Source organism: Lemur catta, chromosome 2, assembly GCF_020740605.2.
Source record: "Lemur catta isolate mLemCat1 chromosome 2, mLemCat1.pri, whole genome shotgun sequence".
Classification (NCBI taxonomy): Eukaryota; Metazoa; Chordata; class Mammalia; order Primates; family Lemuridae; genus Lemur; species Lemur catta.
In genome coordinates, this window is record NC_059129.1 from 18106014 (window position 1) to 18122267 (window position 16254).

General features: G+C 48.2%; 1 protein-coding gene across 1 annotated transcript in view; it reads right to left on the minus strand.

The window, feature by feature from the left end:
• Nucleotides 1-16254, minus strand: part of GSG1L (GSG1 like) — a 182518-nt gene that overhangs the window by 104753 nt on the left and 61511 nt on the right. Inside the window, exon 2 of the mRNA XM_045542854.1 lies at nt 10349-10396. Within this exon, the coding sequence (XP_045398810.1) occupies nt 10349-10396 (48 nt within the window). The remainder of the gene's footprint in view (nt 1-10348; nt 10397-16254) is intronic.

Here is a 16254-nt window from a genome sequence, read left to right on the forward strand (position 1 = left end):
CTTTCCAGCTGGCTGGGCCGAACTGAAGAGAGGGGGGAGATACAACAGGATATTCAAGCTGGCATTTAGTGAGCCAAATCTTGCACTAACTCCGTTTGCGGATTATCGCATTTGCTTCTCGAAAGAATCCCAGGAAGTTGACGCTGTGATCCCCATTTCACAGATGAAGAAATGGAGTCGGGAAGACGACGAGGTCCCACAGCTGGAAAGACAGCTGGAAGTTAAACCCAGAGCCCGTGTACGGAAGGTCCACATTTAAATATAAGCTCTGCTGTCACCTTAACAGAGAAGTTTCTTAACTTCTCTGAGCCACAGCTTTGCGACGCGAGACAAGAGAAGAGGAACACCTGCTCTGTGGGCTGTCAGGAGGGTTAAATGGAAGAACATGCCTGAAAGGGCCTGGTATGCAGTAGGCGCTCAGTGAGTGTTCACTCTATGTGTCAGGGCCAGGCCAAGGGAGGCTGCCCCTGTGTGGGGACCTCATTTCCTAGGGACTGGCGTGCAGGAGGCATAGTTACTATCCTCAGTCCACGGCACCCACAAAGAGTATTATCTTGGGGCTCAGTTTCTTCATCTGTAAAATGGACCCAGTGAGACCAGCTGTCCGAGCCCTTCACACCCTGACAACCTGTACGTGAAGCTCAGTCTCCTTTCCTGGAACTGGAAGCGCGACAAGAAAGCAGAGGGAGAAGTGCATGAGGCCTGAGGGCCTTGGAGAATCACGAGTGTCACCCTTATGGTATGACAGCCCTTTCTTAGTCCCCAACCCACCTGGCTGACACTGACCTCATCCTTCCCTCTCACCAGATTGTACTCCTTCCCCAGTCGAGGCGTGGCTGGGGTCTTTCCCACGTGCATAGCTCACATGGGGCAGTGAGGGGAATGGGGAAGCCCGGGCCCTGTAGGCACCAACTCAGGTTCAAACCCACCTCTGCCACTTACAACCCACGTGATCTTGGGCAAGATGGCATGACCTCTCTGGGCCTCAGTTTCCCCATCTTAACATGGTATAACAACAGCACAAACCTCTTCAAGTCGTTGGGGAATCAAGTGGGCCTGGCATGTTGCTAACACAGAAATAAGCTTTGGGTATTACTATTTTTATTATTATGAGGCTAAAACAGTTAGATTTTTTACACAGCCCAAGGCAGCACAAAATGAAAATGCGCAGCCCCTTTTTGTAAAATTATTAAGAATTTCAAGACCAGTGACAGTAGAGCAAGGAACCAACTGCGGGGTCCTTCTATGTATGGGGCCTTATGTGACCGGGCAGGTCACCTGCCTGCAAAGCTGGCCCCGGTTCTCTACCTTAACAAGAGTAAGGGTTATATGGATGCCTGCATTTCTTTAAACTCATTGAACAGTACATTTAAAACTTGGGCAATTCACTGCTTGTAAATTATACCAATGAAATTATATTGCTTATAAAAAAAGGAAACATGACAAAATAGGGTTACAAATTCGCAGCACATCACAGGCAGTGTAGTTTAGCAATGAGATGCAAGTCTAGACTTGTACGATGAATGTTGTCCTCTGTGTATCCCGGACCCCTTGTACAGTTGTGCAGCATGTTCACTGAACAACCCTATGCCACTCACATAGACCAGAACAAATCATAAGCCTCAGAGCTGCACAGTCATTTCTCACACCAAAGTATGGTAAGACCACAGAGCTATTTAGAAATTTAAATTACCGCTGTTTACCGTTAACGGAGTCTTCTCACCATGGAGAAACGGTTTCCAATTATGAAACATGAGAGCCGGGCACTGTTTGGGGTTAATGTGACGCTCTGCGAGAGAGTGAGCAGGCGAGACTGCCCAGATACATAATTACCTGGAAAGATAATCTTGAATAATTGGAATTAGAGCAACTAAAGCAATTATTAGATGTTGTGATCTCCAGGAGCAATCCTCCACCAGGCTTAGGGATTTAATCACCCTCAGTAAGAGTGCATAATTAGAGGAATCCAGAATTTCAGAAAAGAAAGTGGCAGAACCAGCACTTCAGAATTAAGGAGGTGGGAGGGCCAGATGTGAGATATTCCAGCAAACTAGGCTGGAGGGATGGCTGGGAAGGAGGGGTGGGCAGCAGGGCGGGCGGGCAGGCGCTGCTTAAAAGACCTCAGGAGCCTGGCAGGTGAGCCAGACTTGGATCTAAACCTGCTGTGTGACCTTGAGCACAACACTTAACCTCTCTGGGCTCTCCCACCCTTCAGTCATTCAGCAATATCCACTGAACACCTGCCACGTGCCCACCACTGAGACACTTGGTCTCGTCCCTTTGCACGAGCTGTTCATTCTACCGGGAGTGACTTCCCTGCTGCCCCTTATGTACAAGGAGTCCACTCCTCCTTCCAGAACCTTCCCCCATGGTGCTCCTCCATGAAGCCTACTCCTTCCAAAGCCTTCCATCCCCCCTCATGGACTGTGACTCTCTGTCCCCTTGTGTGTGTCCCCACTGGAAGGTGAACATCTCAAGAGCAGGGACCGGGGGCTTCTCATTGCTCCTGCCCCTGACACACAGCCTGGCACCGAGGGACACTGAGCACTGGCAAGGCGGACGATGGTCCACCAGAGCCCATTCCTGAAAGCCCGGCTACCGTCTGCCTTGCCTCTGAGAATTATTAATAATTGGCACCAGGTTCGCTGGCCTCTGTTGTGAGTTTATTCAGAATGTCCAGGAAATGACAGGAAGATTCCAGAGCTCCACAATGGACCAGGGCCATTCAGATGGCTGGCAATTCCCATCGGGGGCCAGATGGCTGTGAGTATTACTAATAATTATTCCCATATTATCTGGGAATGGCAGGTGAGAGGGAGTCATGGACATGTGGACCACTTGGGCTGGTCTCCTGCCTCTCTGTGTCTTGACATGTCTGTCTCACTGGGATAGATGTGATCAGAGCTCCCATTTTCCTGGGCCCGGGACCACAGGTGTGCACCCGGTCACCTGGGAGCACAGAGTGGGAGTAACTGACACAGTCCGGGGGCGGGGGAGGGCTTCGTGGAGACAGAGCCTTGAGGTTGGCTCATGAAGGTCGATGGAGCGTTGCCCAGACAGCCAGGGCTGAAAAGACCATCCAGGACTAAGGCAGGTACAGGATGCACGGGCCACACGTGCATGTTCCTGCTGCAGCCAGGAGGCTGACCTGTTTTTGGCTCCGATGTCAGAGTCTGGGCAACCGCGGAGGTTAATTCCCCTCTCCCTTCTCTGCTCAGCATGTTCTGATCTATGCACGTTTCAGTTCTATGACATAAATCAATAAAATACACTAAACAAATTAAGTGAGCAGGAGAATTGTAAATCGATTTCAGGCAGGGAACAGAGAGGTTGAGGAGACCAACAAGAGGCTATTACAGGAATTGAAGTGAGAAATGACTCACGCAAGACTCAGGATTGTGGCCGCGGAGCCTACCACGTTGTTACACATCCCTGAAATATTAAACAAATGAAACCTACAAGCTCTGGAGACTGTTTCACAGAAATTGCTGGCTGGCGGCTGCCAGAAATCCTGGCTCACTGGGGAACAGGGGCAGGTAGCAGGGAGGACTTAAAACACAGCTCAACCCAGGTGGGTCAGAGGAGATCATAGCTTCAGGAGTTGGATGCACGTTTCTAAACCCAAATGGGCCACGTAGTATCCATAACGTGGTCCCTGTTCGTTCCTTCCTCCCTTCACTCAACAAACCTTTCCTAAATTCTTGCTCTGTCCCAACCTCATCTGGGGCATGGGAGCTGCAGAACACAAGATGCAGTGCCTGGTCCTCAGGGAGTGTCCGGGCTGGTAGAGAAGGTCACCTCAATACAGTGTGATGGGCGCTAATAAGACCAGTCACTGTAGGTAGGTGCCTCTGGGGGTTCAGGGATGGCTTTTCAGAAGAGGTCATGTCTAAGCTGGGTTTTGAAGGATGAATAGAAGTTTGAAAAGCAGTCAAGAGGTGGCAAAGGCAGATCAGCTGGAAGAAACAGCACGTGCAAAGGCGCAGAGGCACGAGAGAGAGGATGGAGAGTTTGGGGACAATGCATGCGAGTAGACAGGCAGGACTAGAGCATGAGATTTAGGTCACAGATTGGAGGAGTGGAAAAGGCAGAAAGGAATACATCGTGACAGACCATGAATCTAAAATGCCCTGTGTAGCAAGTTTGAGAGCCATAAAAGATTTTAAGCAGGGGCCTGTTATAATTAGATGTTCACTTTAGAAAGATAATTCAGAATTCAGTGTGGGAAATATTTTTCTTTCCTTTTTAATGAAGGATAACACATACAGAAAAGTGCATATATCATAAGTATACAGCTTGATGAACTTCCATCAGCTGAACACAGGTACAAAACGAGCACTCAGATCAAGAAACAGGACATTGCCAGCTGCCAGAGCCCTCCACCAGTTCCCTCCAGTTACACCTTCTCCACAAGGGCAACCACTGCCCTGACCTCGAACAGCATAGATCGGTTTCCCATGTTTTCCTGTTTTATAGGAATTGGATCATAAAGAATTTCTTTTGAACCTGGCTTCTTCTGCTCAACATCCATGTTGTTGTGAGCAGTGTATGTTGTTCATTTTCGTTGCTGTATAGTATTCCACTGTGTTGACGGGCCTTGAGGAATGGGTTTTGAGCAGCCCAGACTGGAGTCTGGGAGGCCAGCTAAGAGATCATTGCCATATTCCAGGAAAGAAGTGATGAGAAGCTGAATAAGGCAGTGGCAGTGGAGACAGAGAGGAGGACAGATGTCTCCTAAAAGATATTTAGGAGACAAAAGAAATTGAACTTGGCAAGTCATTGAATTTGGAGAGCGAAGAGTTAAAGACAATGTTCTGGTTCCTGGCTTAGGCAATGGATGGAAAAGGAAAAGGTCTAGCGATTTCCACTGTGGACAAGTTGAGTTTGCAGGCCCTGGGGGCATTCAGGAGAAGGTGTCCAGCAGGCAGCTGGAGGGAGAGTCTTGCACTCAGGGGAGAGGTCTGGGTCCAGCGAGTCAAAGCAGGATTGAACATGGCGGTGAACCAAAGCTTGATCTCTGCCCTCTTTCCATGCCACCAAGCATTACAGCAGAGGAATAAGAAAGTCGTAAATCCACAGCACAAAGAGGGTGGGAGAGGAGATGACAACAGAAAAAAGATGCAACGACCATTTTACAAGCTGGAAAGTTCATGGATCAGTGGGTAGTGACTTAACAGACAGAAGAAAGCTGAAAGCCAACCACCTGCTTGGAGGAGGCTGGTGAGAAAGAAACTTTGGAAAGTCCTTGGAACAGAGCACCAGCTGAGTTCCACACTGAACACCAGGCACGAAGAGGAAGTCTACATTTGGGATGCTGAGATACCTGCCCACCTGGCACCCTTTCCCTCCTTGATTCAGAATGCTAGTGGCTCAGTTAATCCACTGGAGATAGGAGGTTTCCCCTTTGGGAAACTGATCATCGCAAGAGAAAAAGCCTGGTGAAGGTGGGTACAGGTTGACCGGATGAACTTTTTGGATGGGGTTTATTGCCTAGATGTTTGGGAAGCCCATTGGTCAATGTCCTTCCCCTATCCCACACAGCTGCACCTTAACCCTCAAAATAGCAAGTTCATGCCTCACTCTTACATACGAACATCAGATATTCGAGGAAAACTTACAATAAGACAGAGGGAAATATTAAAACCAAATAGACAAAAGAACTTGGAAGAAACAGAGACATTAAAGGATGTAGAAGAAAACTTTCAAAAAAATTAATATCCTTAGAGAAATATGAGAAGATACCGTGTCAATAAAACAAAGGCAGGAGACTATAAAAAGGAACATTCAGATAACAAGGAAAAGCTCTTAAAATTAAAAATATTACCGCAGAAACTTTAAAAACAGAATGGCTGAGAGATGAAAGTTGAGTAAAGAATCTCAGGATTAAATAAAAAGGCAAATAAAAATGAAAATAGAAAATAAAAAAAAATAAGAACGGAAAATAAGATGTTAAAAGCTTCCAGGGAGGAAAAAAATCAGATCGCACAAAAGAATGTGAATGGCCTTGAACTTAACAAAACGTTCCTGGAAGCGAGAGGACAAGGGGGCAGCCAACACTTTCCCAAATCTTGTGGGAAAATTATTTTCATCCTAAAATTTTATACCCAGCCAAATATAATACTGATTCGAGTGTGACAGAGGAGTAAAGTCAACAGTAAGCATGCGAAGTCTCAGTCAGCCGTGCTCTATTTTGCAGGGAGCTACTGGAAGATATTTTCCCCCAAAATGGGGAAGTAAACTGGGAAAAAGATTACCTGGGACTCAGGAGGCAGAGGATCCAACAGGAGAGAGGAGAGGAAATTTCAAAACAACGGTAAAGGGGCTTCCAGAATAACAACCCTAGGCAATCATTGGGCCAAACTGGGCTGCAGCCAAAAGGCTCCATAGGAAAAGTTCGGAAGGGAGGGAGGAAGGAAGGGAGGTGGGAAGGAAGGAAGGAAGTCCAGGTCGTGCAGGACCTTGTAGGCCACAGTGAGGATGCGGACTTTTACCCCAAGTGAGATGGGAGCCACGGGAGGGCTTTAAACCCAGGACTCACACGATATGATTTATGCTTTAAAATGATCCTTTGGGACACCAAGGCAATCGGGAGACAAAAATGGAAGGAGGTGATCAGTTACAAGATTATGGCAGGAATCCAGATAAACAACAGTTGTGGCTGAGGCAACGGTAAAACAAAAAAGATATTCCCCACATGAAATACAAAACCAGAAGAGCCAGACAAACAAAGCCAAGTGCATCATGCCATGGTAGGAAGCTCTGAGCACAGACAAACATTTTGCCAGGGGGAAGAGGGTGGGTGAGCAGGGGCAAGAGGATAGTGGAGAAAATGGGACGGAGGAGGTGGCCTTTGAGAAGGGCCTGGAATTGTGCGAGGTGGGAAGAGCTTCAGACAGGAAGGGAAGCGCTAGGCTGGACGCTGCCCAGAGGTCGTGGTGAGGATGACAGGTGTATCCCCCCAGGCCTTGGGAGGCCCAGCTTTTTAGCAGAAGAACCAGGGGTTTAAGAGCCAGACTGCTCAGGTTCAAATCCCAGCTGCCCCGCTTCCCAGCTATGCGGTCGCTCTGTGCCTCAGTCTCCTTATTTGTAAAACAGGGATTACATGAGCCAATGTGTATAACGTTCTCAGAATAATCCGGGCACACGGTGTGCACTGCCTGAAGGCCAGTTAGTGTTGGTGTCATGATTATTATCGTATTTGGAAGACCAGAAAGATGCAGGGGGGAGGTGATGGGGGAGCAGCCACAGGGGCCAGAACCGGTGGGGAAGCACACTCTTTGGGTGGGAACACACCTGGATGCAAACATCCACCCAGGCTCTCGGCGTGGCTCGAAACAAGTCACTCCATCTGTCTGCCCTCGGGTTCCTCACCTGTGAAACGGAGATTCCACATGGCGAGCAGCCGGCGAGCACATGGATGGATCCAGAGTCGCCCTGTTCCTACAGGTGTCTGCTGCGAGGGCCACACGGGCCGCCACGGACCAAACCCTGCCAGCCCAAGCGAAAGCTACAGCGTTCGAGAAGCAAGGAGTTCGACAACTAGGTGGCAAAGTCAGCCCACTCAGCCTCTTTGTAAACATTTTTATATACACAGCCAGAAGGTTCTCGGTGTGGCCGCCAAGTCCTAAAGTAAATTCACAAGGCCAGTAAAATACAAAGATACAAGCTCTCCGGGACCCTCGGTCCTCATAAAAGAAGCAGGAATGAAGGTCTGGCGCCTCCTGGGAGCAGCACGAGCAACCCGCCTGCCACTATACACGGGCACACGCACACACTGGCACACGTGTATGCACGTCCACATGGGCACACACCCGTGCATGCTCACACTTGAACACATCTGTGCACATGCACACACAGGCACACATCTATGTTCTTGCATGTGCACGTATGTGTACACACCTCCACACCCATGCTTATGCACGCTCACGCAGCTCACCCACCGGCATGCACACACACAGGAGCACCTGCTCACGTGCACACTTACCCTCAACAGGGGACGCACACACAGGTGCACACACACAGGCCCTGCTTCCTGGAAGCCAGATTTGGAGCCGGGTTAACCCAGGAGCCATGGAGACTATGGGATGTGCATCCGACAGAGGGGTGTGGCGCCTGGGTCTGGATTAAACCCAGCTGTGCCCCTTATGAGATGTGAGACTTAAGTGACTTAATCTCTCTAAGCCTCCGTTTCCTCTTCTGCCAAGTGCGACTGAGAATGACAGCTCCTTCCTCATGAGGCTGTGAGGAGCTTTCTCAGCTATATGTGTAAATGCCTGGCACAGGGCCCGGCACATAGTAACTGTTCAATAAATACCAGCCATTCATTGGTAATAGTGGCAGCAGTGTTTCCTGGAGATCTTGATTTGGAAGCTGTGGCCCAAGTTGTGCAGTCAAATGTTTCAGAGATGTCCACACATAGGAATTAAACAGGATGCAGCCATGGGGAAATCGAGGACACAGAGGAGGTCCCCTACTGCCAAGAGCTTGCTTAGGGGGGTCCTTGCCTCTTTCTGGGGCCTGAGGGCCCAGTGGGTTCCCTGTCACTTTCCCCTCAGTCTCAGCAGCTGCCAGTTAGCTGGAGCTTGGTGAAGATGGCATCTGCAAGACAGTATCGTCTCCAGCCTCCGTGACACATAGCCCCTTGGGCCCCTCTGCCTTTGCTGACTACCTGGGGAGTAAAAATACAAGCTCTGTCCCACCAGCAGTTGGCATGGGTGGCCACACACCCTGGACTTAAGCATTTCCCCTGAGCCAAGCACCCCACACTCTCCATGTTGGACAAGTTACAGGACTGGACTCCTGCCTCAGTTTCCCCTCCCCTGACTCCCAGGCCCAGAGTCCTCTCTTAATCTCCAGGCTGTTGGAAGAAACCTGCACACCTGTTTCTCTCTTAGCAGCCTTCCTCCTAGGTGGCAGGGGTAGGCAGGTGGGGAGGTGGCCACACTCCCCTACGTCCCTGTGGCAGGCTATCCTCCAGTGTCCATTCTCTTATTCTTCCATAATAACAAAATCCCTGACTTCTGGCTGGGCACAGCATCGCTCAGGGTAAAGACCACATTTCCCAGCATCCCTCACAGCTGCATGTGGCCACGTGATTAGTTCTGGCCAAGGAGATACAGGCAGGTGCTGTGGGGCAACGTCTGGGAACCTTAGAGTTGACATAAGATCTTTGCCTTTTCTTCTTTGCCCTTCCTCCATCCTGCTGCCTGGAATGCAGGTGTGATAACTGGCACTGTAGCAGCCATCTTAGACTGTGAAGACAAAGGCCATGGGATGATGGAGAGGGCAGCAGGGGCCTGGATCCTTAGGACTTCATGGAGCAAAGCCTGCCTGGATCATCTATACATTCTTTCTCTCTCTTTTTTTTGTTTGGTGTTTTCTGTGTTGTTTTGTTTTGTTTTGTTTTGTTTTGTTTTGTTTTGTTTTGAGACAGGGTCTCCCTCTGTTGCCCAGGCTAGAGTACAGTAGCATCATCATAGTTCACTGCAACCTCAAACTCCTGGGCTCAAGTGATGCTCCTGCCTCAGTCTCCCAAATAGCTGGGACTACAGGCATGCCCCACAACACTGGGCTAATTTTTCTATTTCTTGCAGAGGCAGGGTCTCATTCTTGCTCAGGCTGCTCTCGAACTCCTGACCTCAAGCAATCCTCCCACCTCGTCCTCCCAGAGTGCTAGGATTACAGGCATGAGCCACCGCACCTGGCCTACTTTCAAACTTTTATAAGACATATAAATAAATTTCCTCACTGAAGCCAGTCCTTTTGGGTCACTATTACTTGCCGCTAAACCTAATCCTGACTACTATCCCTGCCGCTGGGGCTGTGGCAGGCTCCTCACCATCCAATTACCGCCCCACACAGCTCTCAGCAATGCTGTGGGCTCAGAGTCCCTGCTGTGGGACCCTGCACACCAATGAGACCTCTCTGGATGGCAGCATCCAACCAGACTGGCCATCCCCACACCTGGGAGGCAACAGAGCCCAGACACCTGGCTCCCCTTTCCCAAGGTCAAATCCTACAGCTGGAAGCAAACCCCCACACCGTGGGACTTGCCTGAGCCCAACTTCAACACACCCAGAGTCACAGGTGCACTGGACAGAGTGGAAGGTAACAACTCCCAGGACGGCCCCACCAGACAGGGAGGGCACACAGCCCCCCTCCCCAACCTGTCCAGCCCCACTGAATGCTCAAGAAACTCAGGGCTTTGCAACAGAATCTCTGGCTTCCGGGGCCCATCACCCAGGAAGATGCTGGAGGAGAAACTATCACAGGCCATGAGAAGCCACCAGGGCAGGGACGCTGTCTCCAGAGAGGGTGGGGCTGCCACACGGAGCTGGAGCACACTCACCTTTCTCCGACGCTGGGGCCAGGTCAATGAAGCTGCGACATGTTTCACCTTTGAAAAGAAAAGAAGGGTTTTCAGAATACGAGAAGACACGTGGCTTCGGGAGTTTGCCTGCCCCCCTCCCGTGAGCCCTGGAGCAAGCCGGCATCTCTGACCCAACACGAGGGGCATCTTTCTCTAACCCTGACTCTTAGAAACCCAACGTCCCGGGAACATCGACGGCAGACCTGCCGACTCCCTCCCGCCCAGTCCAACCCAGCCAGTCCTACTGCTCCCACCCCCACGACACCCCCTGTTCTCTTTCTATGCACCCCCCAGCCCAGGCTTCACCCCACCAGTCTCCCCAGGCCTCTGCTCTGTCCCATCCACTGTCCATGCTGCGGCTGCAGGGATATTTTCAAAACGCACAACTCTGGTCACGTCAAAATCACGCACGCACGCACAGCTTGCTCCTGCTGAAAACCCTTGATGACTTCCCCAAAAAGTAAAGTCCGAATGCCACACACGTGGCCTGTCTGACCACACCCCCGTCCTGCTGCCCTCTGCCCCAGCTCCTGTGCGCCCCGTGCTCCCTCCCGCCACGAGGCTTTGCACGTGCTGGTCCCCTGCCTGGAACACGGACGCACTGGGACCTTGGCCTTTTCCTGTGGGGCACCCGGTCACCCTCACGTGTGACTCTTGTATGCACACTGATAGTACTGAGATTATAAACAGCTGAAAGAGATGTTTGCTGACCCCCAAGAACCGGAAGGGAGGATTAACAAAAAAAGTGAAAACCAAAGAAGTGCTGCGCTAGAGTAGATGGATTTTGAATGAGTTATTTTAAACTTCCTTTAATGCCATATTGTTCCCTCAAAAGCTGGAGGGGAGAAATGTAGTAGCCAAATTCAGACCAGCACCCAGGGCCACAGTAAGACTGTGGTGGGCCCTTGCTAAATAAATTTTAAAATTTTTTTAAAAACTAAGAATTATTTTACAACCACGTTGGTATAAAGATGAACGTATTAAGTATGAAACATTTTCTTCACCTGAAAGGTTTCTTTTTTCTTCTGATTTCAAAGGAAATTAAAACATTTTCATGAGCCTTTAAAAGTATTATGGGCTATCGGTTCTACACCTCCTGAGCCCTCCTATACCAGGCTCCGGCCCCCACCACCAACTGGGCTCCTGAGTAATATTTAAGATTTATGTCTTAGGCATTTTGCCTTCTCTTTTCTTTAACAGTTTGTTTGTTTGCTTTTTTGAGACAGAGTCTCACACTTTGTCACCCAGGCTAGCGTGCAGTGGCATCATCATAGCTCACTGTAACCTCACACTCCTGGGCTCAAGCGATCCTCCTGCCTCAGCCTCCTGAGTAGCTGGGACTACAGGCACGCACCGCTGTGCCCAGCTAATTTTTCTATTTTTAGTAGAGACGGGGTCTCCCTTTTGCTCAGGCTGGTCTTGAACTCCTGAGCTTGAGCGATCCTCCCACCTCGGCCTCCCAGAGAGCTAGGATTACAGGCGTGAGCCACCGTGCCCAGCCTCCTTAACAGTTTTATTGAGATATAATTCACGTGCCATACAATTCATCCATTTAAAGTGTACAATTGAATGGTTTTTAGGATTTTCTTGGTATATTCACAAGGTTATGTGACCATAATTAATTTTAGAATATTTTCCTCACCCCAAAAAGAAACCCCCTACCTATTAGCAGTCACTGCCCACTTCCGCCAACCCTCCCGGCCCTAGGCAACAACTAATCTACTTTCTGTCTGTATAGACTTTCCTAGTCTCAGCATTTCCTACAAATGGAATCATCCCACATATGGGTTTTGGTGATGGACTTCTTTTACTTAGCGTAACGTTTTCAGAGACCATCCACGTTGTAGCATGCCTCAATACTTCAGAATGGCTGAATAATATTCCATTATATGGATATGACACATTTTATTTATCCATTCATCCATTGATGACCATTTGGGTTTGTTTCTACTTTTGGCTATTTATGAACATTCATGTACAAGTTTGTGTGGGCAAGTTTTCATTTCTCTTGGGTATAAAACCAAGAAGTGGAATTGCTAGGTCATAGGGTAGCTCCATGCTTAACCTTTTGAGAAACTGCTAGACTGTTTTCCAAAGCAGACGCACCATCTTATGTCCCATGAGCAATGTATGAGGAGGGCTCCAATTCCTCTATGTCTTCACCAACACTTGCTATTATCTGTCTTTTTTTTATTATAGGCCTCCTTGCCAGTGTGGTATGGTATCTCATTGTAGTTTTAACTAGCATTTTCCTTAATGACTAATGACATTGAGCATCTTTTCATGTGCTTATTGGCCATTTGTGTATCTTCTTTGGAGAAATGTCTATTCAGATCCTTTGCCCACTTTTTAATTGTCTTTTCATTACTGATTTGTGAGTTCTTTATACAGTCTTCACACAGTCCCTTATCAGATAGCTGATCTGTAAATATTTTCTCCCTCTGTGTCTCTCCATTTCCTCTGTCTTTCCATTTTTGGGAAGCAGATGAGTTTTTAATTTTAATCATGTCCAACTTATCTATGTTTTTTCTTTTGTTGCTTGTGTTTTTTGGTGTCATATCTAAGAAGGCCTTGCCTAACCCAAGGTCATGAAGATTCACTCTTATTCTTTCTCCTTAGAGTTTGGCAATTTTCACTTTCCCATTTAGATCAATTATCCATTTAGAGTTGATTTATGTGTATGGTGTAGATGGCTTCACTCTTTCGTATGTGGATAACCCATCGTCACAGCACCATTTGTTGCAAGACTGTTCTTTCTCCATTGAATTGCCTTGGTATACTTGTCAAAATTAATTGGTTGTAAGTGTGAGGGTTTATTTTGTATTCTTAATTCTATTCCACTAATCTATATATCTATACTTTTACTAGTACTACACTGTCTCAATGACTGTAGCTTTGTAGTAAGTTTTGAAATTGGGAAGTGTGAGTTTTCCAACTTTGACCTTCATTTTTAAGATAATTTTAGTTTTCCTGGGTCTCTTGCATTTCAATATGAATTTTAAGATCAACTTGTCCATTTCTTCACAAAAGCAAGTCGGAATTTTGATAGGGATTGCACTGAATCTGTAGATCAATTTGGGGATTACCATCTTAACAATATTAAATCTTCCCATCCATGAACATAGACTATCTTTCCATTTATTTAGATCTGTTAATTTCTTTCAACAATGTTTTATAGTTTTCAGAGTATAGGTTTTATACTTCTTATGTTAAATTTATTTCTAAGTATTTTATTCTTTTTGATGTTAATATAGAATTGTTTTCTTAATTTCATTTTTTGGATTATTCATTGCTAATGTGTATAATATGATTAATTTTTATACATTGATCTTGTACCCTGCAATCTTGCTGAACTCATTTATTAGTTCTAACAGCTTTTAGTGGATTCTTAGGATTTGCAATATACAGGATCATATCATCTGCAAATAGATACAGTTTTACTTCTTCCTTTCCAATCTCACTCTTTTATTTCTTTTTCTTGCCTAATTGCTCTGGCTAAAACTCCAATATAATGTTAAATAGAAGTGGCAAGAGCAGACATCCTTGTGTTTTTCCTGATCTTGCAGGGAGGGGGGAAGAATTCATTCTTGTACCATAAAGTTTGTTGTTAGCTGTGCGGTTTTCATATATGCCCTTTATGAGGCTGAGGAAGTTCCCTTCTATTCCTAGTTTGTTGAGTGCTTTTATCATGAAAGGGTATTTGTCTTTGCTTTAATCCCACAACAACCTGCAATGAGAATCCCCATTTTAGAGACAAGCAAACTGAGACTCTGAACTTTCAGTGGCTTGCCCAAGACCACACAGCCAGTAAGTAAGTGATGGACTAGGACTCGACCCAGGTCCATAGACTCCAAACTCCACGCTCTACAATCTTCCCAGCTGTCTATGCCCATGTGCTATGTCAGGATTTCCTACAACAGCCAGCTGCTCCCGCTGGGGACAGCTGCTGGGTCCCGAAAGGAATCCCCTGGGAACATACCTCTGTGCAGACAGGAAAAATCCACAAGAGGCTAAATAAGTGGCTTTCACGCTTCTATTTCTGCTACGTGGACGAGGCTGAACAGAAGATGTTTGAGCCAAGATGGTCAAACTTAGCCCACACTCCCTATGCCCGGCAAAGCGGAGGTTTAAAGAAAAATCGTAGAGATGACACCAGTAACACAGGCTACTTCAAAAGTCTAACAGCTGAAATCCAAACACAGAGATTTTTCTTCTCCAAACCCTTCGTCTCCATGATAAAGATTAGCTAAGGATTAACGAGATAAACATCAGCTGTACCATATTGACTTACTGCTTCTGGAAGTGACCCATAAACCATTAACATCAATGTCAATTATTATTAAGTTTATATGTTTAATTAAGGGATTTATTTTGGGTGTAAAACGGAAGAGCACTTATCTCTCACCACAGGCACTTCAGACTGACGCGTGACAGTGAGATCGCAGAGCTGTGGCAGGTTACCGCCACCTGATGGCAGCATACCTTTCATAAGCCACGGAACTTGGAACCCGGGAAGGGTCCTACCGGTCATTCAGTTTAAGTGGTTCTCAGCTCTGGGAAGCCCAGGTGCCACCCACAGAGACTTGGATTTAATTGGTCCAATTTAATTGCACACATCAGTAGGGTTTTTAAAGCTGCCCAGGTGATTCCAGTGGGCACCCAGGGTGAGAATCACACTCCAAACTGACTTATAAGAAATGGACTTTCAACATTAGTGAAACAGTGCGTCATTTTGGTGGTGGTTCATGCAATCGCCCTGGACCCTCCTTCAAGCAACAGCATTTCTGGGGCAGGACAGTGGCCAAGGGTCTGAGCTCTGGAATCAGCAGAGCTGAGTTCAAATGCTGGCTGTGTCACTTCCTGTCCTCAGTTTTTCTGTGCCTTGATTTTCTTGTTGGTGAGATGGGCACAGTACCTGTAAAGGTCTTGTGAAGACTCCCCATGGGCAAAGAGCTTAGACACGGTGCCTGGAACACAGTAGATGCTTAGGAGATGGTGGCTGTCATCATTGTCACTCCTGCCCAAGTGTGGGTCAGATGAAACATGGGACACCATCCTCTGCAATCTAACTCAGGGGGACAAGAGTGACATGCAGGCACCATCAGAGACTAGCACAGGGGGGGCTGTCGTGCACTGGTTCAGAGCAGGGACTCTAGAGCCAGGCTTGCCTGGGTGCAGTCTGGCTCCGTCACTTACTATTAATAGACGTGTGACTTCAACATGACCCTTTTGGTGCCTCAGTTTCCCTATAAAAAAGTGAAAATCTCCAACACTGGTGTTTCGACAGTGCATTTTGTAGGGTGGACCAGTAGGGGCTGGTGTCAACCACCAGGCGGTACAGCTGGGACAGCTCAGCGGGCAGCAGTGCAGACCACCATGGCAGCTGCAGGGGTGCCACAGGCTCCTCGAGGGGCCCCTGCCTGGGTCGTGGCCCTGTGCCTTCCGTTGTCTCCCCCATACCCAAGGTCATTGGCTGGTGGTAGCTGCCTCATGTTTGCCCCTTGGAGATGCCCTTGCTCCCGTCACCCACTCCCTGGCTGGCCCACTCAACTACTAAGGTGAAGGTGCATGGGCGTCAGCACCTCCTGTCCCAGAAGGGACAGTCCTGGAAGGCCCCTTGCATGCCCAAAGGCTCACAGGAGGATAATGTCATCCCGCTTCAGGGAGCGGGGAGCAGAGGAGCTTGGCAGAAGGGAGGGGCCAGCAGCCCCCAGGGGAGAAGTGGTTTGGGATCCACAGCACGCCAGGGGATGTCAGCACGTTCAAGCGGAAATGTTTTGGGAGCACCGGGCTTTAGGGCCAGGGGTTATAGGCTCAGCAACAAGGGGCCAGCAACCCCTCAGCCGTGGGGAGCAGAAAGGCAGGTGAAGACCAGAGGTTCTCCC